This window comes from Olea europaea, chromosome 2 (assembly GCF_002742605.1).
Source record: "Olea europaea var. sylvestris chromosome 2, O_europaea_v1, whole genome shotgun sequence".
NCBI lineage: Eukaryota > Viridiplantae > Streptophyta > Magnoliopsida > Lamiales > Oleaceae > Olea > Olea europaea.
In genome coordinates this window covers 11,989,284-12,002,602 of record NC_036238.1, presented here as the reverse complement: position 1 = coordinate 12,002,602, position 13,319 = coordinate 11,989,284, and the positions used below count along the sequence as shown (strand labels likewise).

Here is a 13,319-nt window from a genome sequence, read left to right as displayed (position 1 = left end):
AACGTGATGCATCTTATAAGACCAGCAATTTTACTACAATAAAAAAAGCCTTTTACAACATTTAAGAAACATTGCCAAAGGTCTTTTGCAACATTCGAACGTATGTTGCAAATCTCGATATTGCCATAGAGTAAAAGGATACAACAACATTTTTTGAACGTTGTGAATAACCTTTTGCAACGTTTTTAAGTATTGTGAATAATCTTTTTGCAATATTTTTTGAACGTTACGAATAACCTTTTTGCAATATTTTTTCAGTTTTGCAAATAACCTTTTTGTAACATTTTTTGCCCGTTGTCTATAATTATCTTTATTTTTGCCAACATTTTGTTGACAGTTGCCGTAGTTATTTTACATTTTTTTAAATATTATATTTTTTGGTTTGTAGAGCGATTTATACAAATCAACCACAAAACAAGATAAAAGATATTAATATCAAATAACTCCAATAATCATTATTAATACTCCAAAATGTAATAATATTCATACAAAATCGAGATCCAAAATTCTGATATACTTAAAAATTCAATACATGTCCCCAAAAAAATAAAATTCCACAAACCCCGTTGTATCCTTATAGTGATGTTCTTACATGCTATACTTGCAAGTCTCTGGCTCTATGTTTGGCATCAGTAGAAGAGATAACAGTCTAATCAATAAGTAACTTTTCACTTCTTCTCATTCCCCTATTTCACCATTTTCTCAATATATCTCATGTTAAAGAAGAAAGTTGCTTCTTGTTGCAATCCGTAATCACCATACATAAATAAATCATTAAAATTAACTAAAATAAATAAAACCTAGAAAATAGATTTGAACGCATAAATCCCCATGGTTAAAAAAAATAACATAATTAAAAAAATTAAAATTTCAATCTCGCGAAAGCTATTTTTTCAGTTAAGTAATGAGACTAATTAGTTGGGTAAGGATCACTCAAGGTATAATTGACTAATCAATATGCTTAGATCGAAAAATCATGCAACCTTTTTTGTACTCTTTTTCTTTAATTTGTCAACAACCAGAAAATTGAATTGAACCCAAAAGAAATTTGGAAAATGAAAACTTAACCGTCTTTTAGAATTTCTCTTCATCTGTAACCTAAGATAAAAGCAGCTTGCCGAACATTAGAGTAAGAAAAAAATGAGCATAAGCAACTAAACAAAATATTAACAATTTTCACAAACTTCTCTTCTTTTCTTTTCTGAGTTTTCTTGGCCATTTGATGCCTATTCTTAATAAGGTCATTCAATTTTTAGAGAGCAAGTGATAATTGTAATGACTAACACAACATTAGCAAAATGAAGAAATAAATCAAAAGGAATATCAATCATATTATTTGAAATCAGGGATAATCAATTGATGAATTAATAACAAACCATCTTCCAAATACAAATCATGTGGTTTGTTAAGGTATTGTGAGAAGATCTTTCCAACAACAAATGCAAATCATGTGATATTAGAACTCCATTATGTGAAAGTGGCCTAAGCATTTGATTTTACAAAATAATATTGGCCAATAATAATATTGCAAAAATGACCATTTTTTTGTCTGTGGAATTATAAATTGTTAATAAGAGTATTTTGGTCTAAATTCTTTCAAATTAGACATTTTTGCAATAGTGAACATTTTTGCGAATGACTAGGTAAAAATGGACATTTTGTAAAATTTCCTCAAATAATAATAAAAAAATAAAAAAATTGGTCAATTGGAGTATTGGACGGTTTCTACTCATTTGGAACTCAGGTGCATATTTTTGAAAGGTTTGGGATTGTGAGTGACACAAATTGAAGATTAGGGAAAAGTATGCAAAAAAATATAAAAGTTCAGGACCGCAGCTACAATTTTCCCTAAAATTTAAGTAAAAAGTCAGCAAAAACCTTCACTATCATCTCAAATTTACATATTCTTCCCTGTCAGATCCACAGCGCATAAACCCTATTATAGTTAGATGCTCAAATCATTTGCCAAATTCCCAAATTGATTTGTATTATGATTTATAATTTTTTTCTCTTAGAGTCCAAGCTTTTTAGTCAAAAGATGAATTAAGCAAATAAAGCCAAATGTCTGCTGAAAAATGAGTTCTTTAGCTTCGTTTTGATAGAAATAATCGAAGTAGTAGCTTATAAAAGTCAGAAGAAGTTGTGCAATGGATTAACATGGATTTATTGCCACTATTTTCATTTTATTAATTGTTTCAAGCACTAGTAACGCATCTTTAATAATTAATCTCCGGAGATTAATCACCAGCGCCACAAACGACACTTCCACAAATTTACAGGTAAAAATCTCTTTGCGTCTCTCTCTCTGTGATTATCTTTATTTTTATAAGTTCTTATTTTGAGAAAATTAAATAATTGATTGGGAACGAGTTGGATCTAGGTTCCGCCCGTTGTAAGTCCTGTCATTGGTCCTGTAAATGCCGGGAAGTGTGAAAAAGATAAGCACAAGGAATCCGGGGTTAGCAATAAGAACACTAATTCATCAATTGTTGATTCGAAGGGCTTCAAGAAAAATGGCAATGATATTGATAATAATAAAAACCAACCAGATGGTGCACGAAGAAAGGTGAGTTGGACGATAAAGGGAAGGGAAAGGTGGACAATGCCATGAAAACACGGTTAGGTGGTAATGACAGTTGTGAGAGATCAACGAGGAAATGCAGAGGCAAGGGGATGATTGCCTGCGCTATAGCCTCCAAATATGGTAAACCTTGTTTTCTATTCAGACGATAGTTATTCTCTCAATTGATTTACAAGCCAGTACTTTGACTTAATGCTTTAATTAGAACCTTGAAAGAACTAAATTGCGGTTCCTATTATTTTAAATTGATTAGCATGATTTATTTTTTGTGCCTGGATTCTGGAATATGATTGGAACGATTATAACTTGAAATATAAAACTATATTGTACTAATAAGGATTTCAAATTTTGCAATTCTTTTGGTGATACTGTTACTTCTTGAAAAGGGTAGCTTGAGGCTTGCAATTGCATTCCACTGGGTGCTAAAATTTACAAAATCATACATACATTTTAATCAATAATATGGATTCATAGCTTAAGACAAGCTATAATATAGACCTGTACACTTTCAAGGACATGAGACTGTCAGAATTTGTGCTGACTACATTTATGGATAGGTCCATTACGGAAAATTCAGAACTAATCTCAAGCATAGGCTCAGTTGGCCTAGTCAAATACTTTCTTCATTATGCACATACAAACACGAGCCACTGATGCTTTCTCTCCTCATTGATGTGTACTTGGATCAAACATTTTGCATATTATTGTCATCTGTCATATTCGTCAATTTCCATGTGAGGTTTCAGTCTCTATTTTAATACTGAGGTATTATATTATGTTCTAGAGTACTACCTTAGTTCTTACCTTAGTACTACCAAAGATGTAATAAATCGTGGATTTGTTTCTGTTAGGGCTTATTTACATCTACTTGAAATATATCAGAAGTCAACTGAAGCTGTTAAGATATTACTGCACAGCTGCTTATTGAAATATGTTCAATTGCCTCTTTAAATATTTTAGTTGCTGGAGAAATATGCAATTAAATTATGTGTTGCTTGTGATGTGCAAGCTCTACCACCTTTCTTGACTATAAAAACTGTGCTTAGAACTTCTGAGAAATGTTTGCTAGGAGATAACGCTACATTAATTTCATCATTAAGTTTTATATTACACCTTTGCTTTTCCGATCAGGAAATGCCACCTTTCCATGTAATATGATTAAATTTTTGGGACAACTTAAAGGACGGGATTGGTTGAATGAAGTAAGGTTATAGTTATTGGTATCTCAAAGTATGTGTAATTTCAGAGTTTGATTTGAGCCTACTTTTTTGACTACACAGGTTACTGCTATTAGACACAAAATCTCACGTTTAAGAACAAGGAGTACTCTTCTTAACCTCTCCTTTCCTTCTTGCTACATTACCTAACAAAGGAAGGGGAGGTTCTTCCACTCAGTTCCCTGTGAAGAAAAAAAAATGGAAATGTACTTTATTTTCCTTCCACTTCTATAAGTATAATGTAAAGAGTTGAATTTAAGGGAAAACAGTGTACATGTGGGGTTAATTACTCTACTCAAACTCACATTTGTTGTCATTAGAAGAAATAAATCCTTGATTTGTTTTGGCAGGGTCCAAAGAACTGTTCAATTCGGTGCAAAATGAAGGGGAAAGGAATTTGAAAGTTAACATCAATTTTCCTAATTCTATGGAAATTGGATTGCCGGCTTTTGAAGTTCCTAAACACCAAACTGAAAAGGTGTGGATAAATATATTTGCTGTTGTGCAACTTCTTTTATGTATTATACATCCCCCAATATCACGTGGCGTGGGAAATTTATTTTGAACATTCATAAAAGTGTACTTGTTGCCTTCACCCGTAATTAAGGAACTGCAATTCTAATTATTTCTCTTCCAGTGTGGAACTATAGACTGAAATTGCTCCTTCTAAGAAATTCCATTTTCTTGCAAAAAATATTTGCATTTATAGACTAGCTACACTTTATGGTCTCAATATGGTTCCTTAAAAAACAAGATGTCTATATATTGAACATTAATCGAAACGAGGATATACATAGGCGGGGAGGTTATGAATTGAGTATATTTTGAGAAGGGCAACAAATCAAGAATAAATTAAGTGAAAGACTACTTTAAAATTGATAATTGCATTGACCTAAAGAAACTCTCGGTCACATGATTATGCAATCATTATGGTAAAGAAGAGAGAACAGAGAGGTGAGATGCAGACCAAAATTAACATGGCATGAGAGCTTATAAATGAATTGAATGGAAAAAATGAGAAAATTTAGAGTGGAAAAGAACTTGTAATAATATATCATGGTCAAGGGTGAACTATTGGAAGGACAAAACTGCTTTCTTTTTCTTTCTTTTTTTTTTTTTTCTTTATGTTAATCTGTTGCTAGATCTTGGCACACCCACTGTCTAAAGTAAAAATTTTCTTGAAGCAAAAGCATTAATTGGAATATTTATGCTAACATTTATAATCTTGGGGATTGGACCGAAGTTGGAGAAAAATTAGAAACTCAAGAAATTCTGGGTCAATGTGTCTACATGATATAAAGAGGTGTCATATTGGCTTTGCTGGCCATTGAAGTTCACATGTTATTGAGCTATTTGGTTTGTTAAAGCAATAAAGAAATGCCTTCCTGGCTACTGGAACAATGACGCCAGTAAGGAATGCATTAAATATTATCACCTAGCACTAAAATTGCATGGCGAACTAGCTATCAGAGCCGAAGTTTTGGTCATTGCTGATTGATCTTGCTTGCAAGGATTCTGACACCTAGGTTTTATACGTACATCTAGAAAATGATTGAACCATATTATTTGTCTACTTCCAGAATTTCAAATTAGGTCCCCATTAATTTTGGTGGTTTCAGAGGTTAAGATGGTAAAAAAAAACTCATGGAAATTTGCTGTTATGGCTATTATGTGGTTCATTTGGATTGAGAAGAGTGCTTAGTTTCTAATGAACATCACTTGACCAACTGCTTGCATTTAGGATAAAGTGGGTCTGCTGTATTGATTTTTGAACCAAGGCTGAAGACACAATGTCAATACTTTGATAGACATTCCATGGGGTAGACCACAACTCTATACCTATTTTAGTTTCTCGGCTGTTTTTTGTTCTCTTCACATATTCGAGGCAATTTAATAGTCATATCGGTTCCTTGTTTCCATCATTAATAGTCATATTTTTCATAATAATAATGCTAATTATTAGCATTGCTGATTATCATAACTCAATATGACGCTAGGGTCACCCTCACATTTTCCTCAAATAGGCAATGTTGCAGTGGCCCCACTGCCACATTGGGTCATGATCATCAACACTAGTGATGAACATCATTACTCTTTTTATAAATATACATACATTTAGAAAATGAAGAAATGAGGGGGGAAAACATCACTCATGTGAGTTTTGCCATTTGATTCTATAAAATCTTTTCAATCAGTGAATTATTTTCTTGAACTGTTCATTGGAACTGTTATTTTAACAATCTTTGCCCTGAAATGACTCATATTCGTATTATTTGATGTTGCCAGATGACATTAGATCATAATATGAGTTCTACGCTGTGTTTCCTACTTTTCAATTCACCACTTCCTCTTTGCCTGTTTGCTCGTAGATTGATATCTCTTCCACCCGAGGCAAAAGCAGCAAAATAATATTAAGGTCTGGAAACGGGAATTGTGTGCTTGACATGGATAGTTCTGTTTCTGTAGAGAACTTTCTCCAGCAGTTCTCTTTCTGTTCTAGACAGGTGACCCCTATCTATGTTGCGTACTTCTTCTTTCTATTGGCTTTGCTTTGTGGAGGGACATGGGCTTGCTGCAAGTTAAAGAAGAGGAGCAGGCATGATGGAATTCCATATGAGGAACTTGAAATGGGCTTGCCAGAATCCACTTCAGCTGTCAACGGTGAGACATCAGAAGGTTGGGATCAGGATTGGGATGATGATGATTGGGACGACGACAGTGCAGTAAAATCACCTGGGGGGGCACAATATTAGGAGTATCTCTGCAAATGGCCTCACTTCAAGGTCTTCTAAGAAAGATGGGTGGGATAATGACTGGGATGACTAGTAGTGTGTTTGAGAAATGGGAATCAGTAGAAAATCTCTGATAGATAGACACATCACATGCGGGCTAAAGAACAAGAAAATGAGAAAAAGCCCTTCGTATTTAATAATTTTTCCTTTTTTTCTCCTACAGAAAAATGTGAAACTTTGTTTCTTGCATAGAATCTTTTGCATATGATAATGTGTACTGAAAAAGGAAATTGCAGTCCAGAGAGTTTTCATTTGTCGATCACCGTAGATCAGTTTTGTCGTTTGTTATGAAATGTCATGTCTGAGGAAAATGATTGTCTGGAATAAATATTGATTATAAAATTATTATCTTTTTAAGATGCATGTTTAAATTTTTAATTATTTTCAATATCTGTTTAGATCATTCGACATGCCTACGAAGTAGTTCTCAAAATGAGCTTCGAGAGGACATAAGCGATTTGTGGATTCGGCTAGCATACGATCATCAAAGAATTTCTAAAGTTAGCATGTTATCGAAATTCTCGAAATACTAGTTTGGAATGGTCTACTTTGACGTGACGAGATGTAACATTTGCTACTGTTGGCCATTTTACGCGCCGTTAACAAGGGGGTCACTAATTTTAGTGATCCATGGGAAAACTTTTGCAAAGTTTAATGATCCCGTAAAATTTTTTTGCAATGCTTAGTGATGAATGGAGTGATATTTAAAGTTCAATGATCCCGGGAAATTTTTTTTGTAAAGTTTAGTAATAACTCGCGTGATTTTTAAAATTCAATGACCCCGTGAAAACCTTTTGCAAAGTTCAGTGACTATTTAAGTTACTATCTAGTTTAAAAAAAAATTTGGCATTAAACTAATCACACATTCGTCTTTATCCATTTTATTCATTACTGTTAAATAGTTTCTCATTGTTTTTTCCTCATTTTCTAGATATCAATTGAATAAATTTGGTTTCGAACATGCTCATTAGCATTAAATTTTGATTTTTTTTATTTTTTGTAACGATTGTAAACTTGTCAGCTATCCATAATGTATGCAAAATAAAGCTAAATATACACTTTGATTTACATCCAACTTTAAATCCCCCAATGTGGAGGCGGCAGTATCGTGATGAAATTTTCAAATTCAAAATAATGGTGTATATTAAGCCATTTGGTAGAGTGTAAAAAAGAACATAAATACATTTTGAGTCACATTATTATAAAAATGAGAATGAAAAACGTAGTCGTTATGAGTCCCACACAAGAAATAAAAAATTAAATATGGTCACTTAATGTGATGGATAGCAGTTATATTTTTCATTTTGATGAGGAAAAAAGAAAACTCAAATAGAGCCATAGCATGATTAATGTACGCATAAACTTGACTTTGAAATAAAAACACATTCAAAGTGCATTTTAACCAAAAAAATAAAAAAAATGAGGATATTATTGAAGAACAAATAAAGAACAAGTAATCACCAATATTACATGTATTGTCACTTGAACATTCACATGCATTAAAGTGTATTGGTTACGCCATCTTTGTAAAATAAAGGCAAAGGAGATAAAGTATGACCAATTTTCAACCCAAATCGAATTAAATGATGACATACTTTGATACGTCAGATAAACTTGCTTCCTAGATAGTGCATGAGGTGAAAACCTTCCTTGTACAAAACTGGTGCAGCTATGAAAAATTTGTGAAATTTTTATTAAAAGCTACTAAAAATCTGATTATCTAAAAATAAGTAATAAAGTCTTGGAGTTTAATTACATCTCGTAAATCTATTGAATATAGAATAAATTCATATGTACAGAATAACTTCTTACAAAATATTGCTAGAATAGTCTCATGATGTGGGGCTCACCATGAAAAAAAATTGCCAAAAAATACCCTACCCACCCTTATGTGTGTATTCTGACAGAATTCTGTGAAAACTTCTTCTATACATAAAGCATGACTCTTGAATATAATAGTTTCATGTTGCGCTTCAAACTCCAGTGATTAATAGACTGTATAGTTTTCATTTGAATCCGACGATCAGATACAGGGCCAACAAATTAATGTGAAAATATTGGCCTTTAATTTTCAAATTACACAAAATGAATGCATGGTCTGCGTTTCCCCTTGTTCGTCAATGTTATTTATTAAGCTATTTATTGACCCGGTGGTCCTGGTGATTCCAACTTACTTTTTTTTTATTTTTTTTGCTTTTATAAAATCCTTTTGTCATCGATTGAAATCTAAATTTTAATCCAAATCAAAGTTAATAATTAATTTTAATGACATATTTCATGGAATCCTTAACTGTTTAACTTGTACGAAAATTTATTAAAATTTTGATTTTAATCCCCACCAAAAACCACAATAAATTTGAATTTTTCCATCTTTTCTCTTATTTTATCTTACTCTTTCCTTTGCGTCTTTTATCAGACCTTTAATCCTTATAGTTTTTTAAAATTTTTCTATAAATTCTCTATAGATTGTCACATATACTACAAATTTTCACATTCCAATCAAAATTTTCAATTAATTAGAATCTAAATTTACGTTTTCTCCTATTCTATTTGTGTGTATAAAATGTATATGAACTAATTCTATCCAATTTAACTTATATTTAACGAATTGTGTTTATTGATTTATTATCAGTCTTAACTATTGATTATATGTTTTTCCTTTTGATTACTTGAATTGATTGTTTGTATCAAATTTACTATCATTTAGTGACCAAAAATGAAGAGAATGAAAGGTTGGGATGGTTAAAAAAATATTGAGAGTGAATTTGTTATATTTTGCAAAGACTGAGGACAAAAAGCGAAAACTGAGGACAAAGACCGAGGGCAAAACTTTCTTTCATCTACTCTATAAATGGTCTTTAATCTTCATCCATTGAGAGCACCTTGGCAAGTCCTCTTTCAAAATCATGAAGATCACAATGTACCTGGAAGTTGCAGTCCCAATAGCTTTCTGTCTCGTAGCTATTGGGGCAGTTGGATACTGGATGATTCTAAGGCGTCGTCGAGATGGTGGTAATGACACCCCCTGTTGTCATAACGTTCAGATCATAGGCATCAACGTTTGATTTTTACTCTTGCTACGGTTGGATGCTTAAACGTAAGTATTTACATTTATATTTTAGCTTATGATCATCAAGGAAATGTATTCGTCATACTTTACGCATCAAGGAAATGTATTCGTCATACTTTACGCATCTTTGTAAGCGTCTTGCCGTGTAAAGGGTTTCTTCATAAATATAGATGCCTCTGCATCTCTTTCGTTAATGCATCTTCTTCGTTAATGCCTCTGGATCATCGACTAAATTTTCCATTTTGCTGCGGAAAGTGCCTTTCTTAAAGACCAGTTAATTTGGTATTGGTACCGTTGATAACTAAAAAAATTTATTTTACCAGAACTCGAAAACAGACAAAAACAAGAGCAAGAATAAAGTGGGGGTGGGAGTGGGGGTGTGGGAACGCTTTCATACTGCAATATCCATCTTTATATTTGGAAAGGTGCTGTTTGGACAGGTCCAAATCCAGGGGGGCGTTGGTATTGGTACCGTTGATAACTAAAAAAATTATTTTACCAGAACTTGAAAACAGACAAAAACAAGAGCAAGAATAAAGTGGGGGTGGCAGTGGGGGTGTGGGAACGCTCTCATACTGCAATATCCATCTTTATATTTGGAAAGGTGCTGTTTGGACGACGCCCCTCTGGATTTGGCCTTCCCCTTTAGTTTTATTGTAATATTTGACTGTTGTTGCTGATTCTATCTCTTTATTGGATCTATTTTTTTATAGATTAAGAGACCGATAAAAAATTCACAAAATTAAGGCATGAAAATATATTGGAGCCTATAAGGTGAAAAAGTTCGAATTAAACTAATGTGACAGAAAATTGTTGTGCTACATGTACAACTGGAGTTGACAACCCAGGTTGATAGTTAGACACATGGGAGGGGCCCACGCTAAAAAATATAAAAATCGTGGATCCCCTCCTGTGAGTACATTGTCAATTCAGGTTGTACAAGAAAAATATATATATGGGGCCGACTCCATTATGGATATCTGTGAGGGAGACTTCTTCCAAAGAGTTATGATTAGTGGGTAACGTTAGATGATACTCTCTAGATTTCTTTTGTTGTCGGATAAGAAGAAAACTCGTACACGTGTTTATCTGGGTGACAAAAACTTTTAATTTTCAAATCATAGTCTTGGAAAAAGTGTGTCAACATCCAGAGAAGGGATATATTTGTTTACCATTTGCAGTGGAATTTGTTTGTACCTTTTTAAGAATTCTGATGGGTGACACAACTCATGTAAATCATATAGTCTTGGAAAAGTCAGAGTCAACCTCCACATAAGGGAATTTAATATTTTAATAATAATATTTAGTGAAATTTGTTTTTACCACCACGTGGCATGTGTCTATTTGATAAATGAGTCAATTAAAAACTATCACATTAATATATCAAATAATCACTTATCATATGTATATTAGACAGGAGGATTGCCGTAACGAGCGATTACGAATAGCATTGTTTCATTGAAAAATAGCGAGACTCCATTTACAATTATTTTCCTTTTGTTGTTTTAGTTTATTATTATTATAGCGAGACTCCATTAAAAAATTGGGGATTTAATAATGCTAAAAAAGGGAGATTTCCTTTTAAATTGTGCCGTTACTCCCAATTCTTTCACACCCCACCCTACCTCTCTTTGAAAACCACGAAAGTTCCCCTCTACGTTGAAGTGTTGGCAGTGCCAATTATTGCCACTGGGGCGCTTGCATGCTGGATTCTGATAGCGAGTGTTGTGATAAATTTTGGGTGCCGTTTTAACAACTGGGAGGTGTGAAGCATGGCTGCCATGCAACAATTAAGATAAATATGTCGTAACATGTGAAATCGTTATTTAGCTATTCCTAGACGGAATTCATATAACCAGAATGCATTAAATTGGTTGTAATTGTATGTGAATTTAATTAGTCCACACCTTTTCAGTTTTGTAGTTGTATGTGAATTTAATTAGCTCATGTCACGCTAGGGACGTCAAACGGGCCAAGCAGCTCGTCGGCTCTTCATTTAGGTCTCAATCCCACGAACGTCCACGAGCCATTTTTTACGAGCCCAGTCAAAAAATAGGCGAATTTACCAAAAAAAACTAAAAAAAGTGCAAATTTACCAAAAAGGAAAAAAAATTATACAAATCACGAGCTCGCGAATGGTTCGTGGGCTCGGCTCGGTTCGGCCCGGCCCCCAAGCTCGTGGCTCGTGAGTTCACGAGCTATTGGGCCAAGCTGAGCTCACCCCTGAGCAACAAGCCAAGCTTGTGGGTTAAAGGGCTGTGCAGACTCGACTCGACTCATTGACATCCCTATGTCACGCTTATTCATGAGAAATCATGAACAATTATAGGATTACCTTCGAGTCACATTTTAGCCTTCACTGTTTGAAATAAAAAGCTGCTCCTTTTGTTTTCAAATACTCTGCTGTTCTTTTCTTTACTTAAAAAAGAACACAAAATGTACTTTTATCATATAAAATCAAATGAAAAGCTCTTCGCAATGCATGACAGGCTAGGCATTTTCTGACTTAAATGCTAGAATCACTAATAAATAAAAGCCATTTACAGTTAATTTGGTCTAGTTGTTATTTTTATGTTTTTTACTGCTCTTAATTATTATCTTTTATTTAAGTGTAATTAGTATAATGCGTTTCAATGTCACTATGCAAAACATTCTTATTTTTTATTTTTTGACATTTTCACCCCTAGTTTTACCTCATTTTTTCAATAAAATAATGTAAAATATCAAATATATCCTCTTATTTAAATAAAACAATTACACTCCCAAACTTTTTCAAAAACTGCAAACGAGTCCCGGATAAATTATTAAAAGGTTAATTAACACAAGAGGTCGGTATACTTCCATATTATTGTGCAAAATGTTCATATCTTTTATTTTATTTTATTATTTATTATTTATTTTTATTTTATTTTTGCATTTTCACCCTTACATTGCGAAAATCGTTATTTTCATCTATTTTCTCAATTAAAACCTGTAAAATGATAAATATACCCTTCTATTTATATAATTGAAAGGTTGGGATGGATAAATTTGCTAAATTTTGCAACGCCTAAGGATAAAATGTGAAAACTTTCATCTGCATTCACAAACTTCACCAACTGGTTTTAGCTTGATAGAAGAATTCAAAACTGAATGGTTGCTGATGGTTTTGAGGAACTGATGGAGAAACAGAATCAAGGATTATTGATAAATAAATTGGCTCCACAAAACCATTTTTTTTTTCACAAGATTCCATCAATGCTTTCCTTAACCACTGTGTTTATATATTTTTATGAGCTGTGCTGTGTGCAGAGCTCGACACACAGAATAGCTCACAGCCCCCTCACATGGGGGGCCGCGCCAATAAAAAATGGCGCGGGCCCTACCTCAGTGAGGGGGCTTAAGTCAGACTGTAAAACAAGAAAAATCCTATTTTCATGCATGATTCTGGACTTGTCTGGAGCAAAAGCCATCATTTTTTACCGCCATTTCCAGAAAAACAGTAGGAAAATTGAGTTTTTTGGGGCTTAGAAGTTGTATCAGATAGGTCCCTATATTTTCATGCACGTATTGGTATTTATATATGTTGACCTCGCGAATTGGACTTCCACATAACCAACTGAGAGCCACTCCACGTGTTTCTCTTTGCACACAATAATACATGGTCAAAAGCACATGAC

At 33.3% G+C, this 13,319-nt stretch overlaps 1 protein-coding gene across 2 annotated transcripts; it reads left to right on the top strand.

Annotated features, from left to right (window-relative positions):
- The first annotated feature begins 1,912 nt into the window (after positions 1-1,912).
- Positions 1,913-6,901, top strand: LOC111411052. Of its 2 annotated transcripts, XM_023041627.1 has the most exons (4): positions 1,913-2,279; positions 2,381-2,704; positions 4,149-4,276; positions 6,168-6,901. In XM_023041627.1, exons 2-4 carry the CDS (start codon positions 2,608-2,610, stop codon positions 6,549-6,551), a joined length of 609 nt encoding a protein of 202 aa, XP_022897395.1. In that variant the 5' UTR covers positions 1,913-2,279; positions 2,381-2,607; the 3' UTR covers positions 6,552-6,901. The 2 variants fall into 2 exon arrangements, with proteins under 2 accessions (XP_022897395.1, XP_022897402.1); XM_023041634.1 differs by having other exon boundaries at positions 1,913-2,704.
- Positions 6,902-13,319: the final 6,418 nt, after the last annotated feature.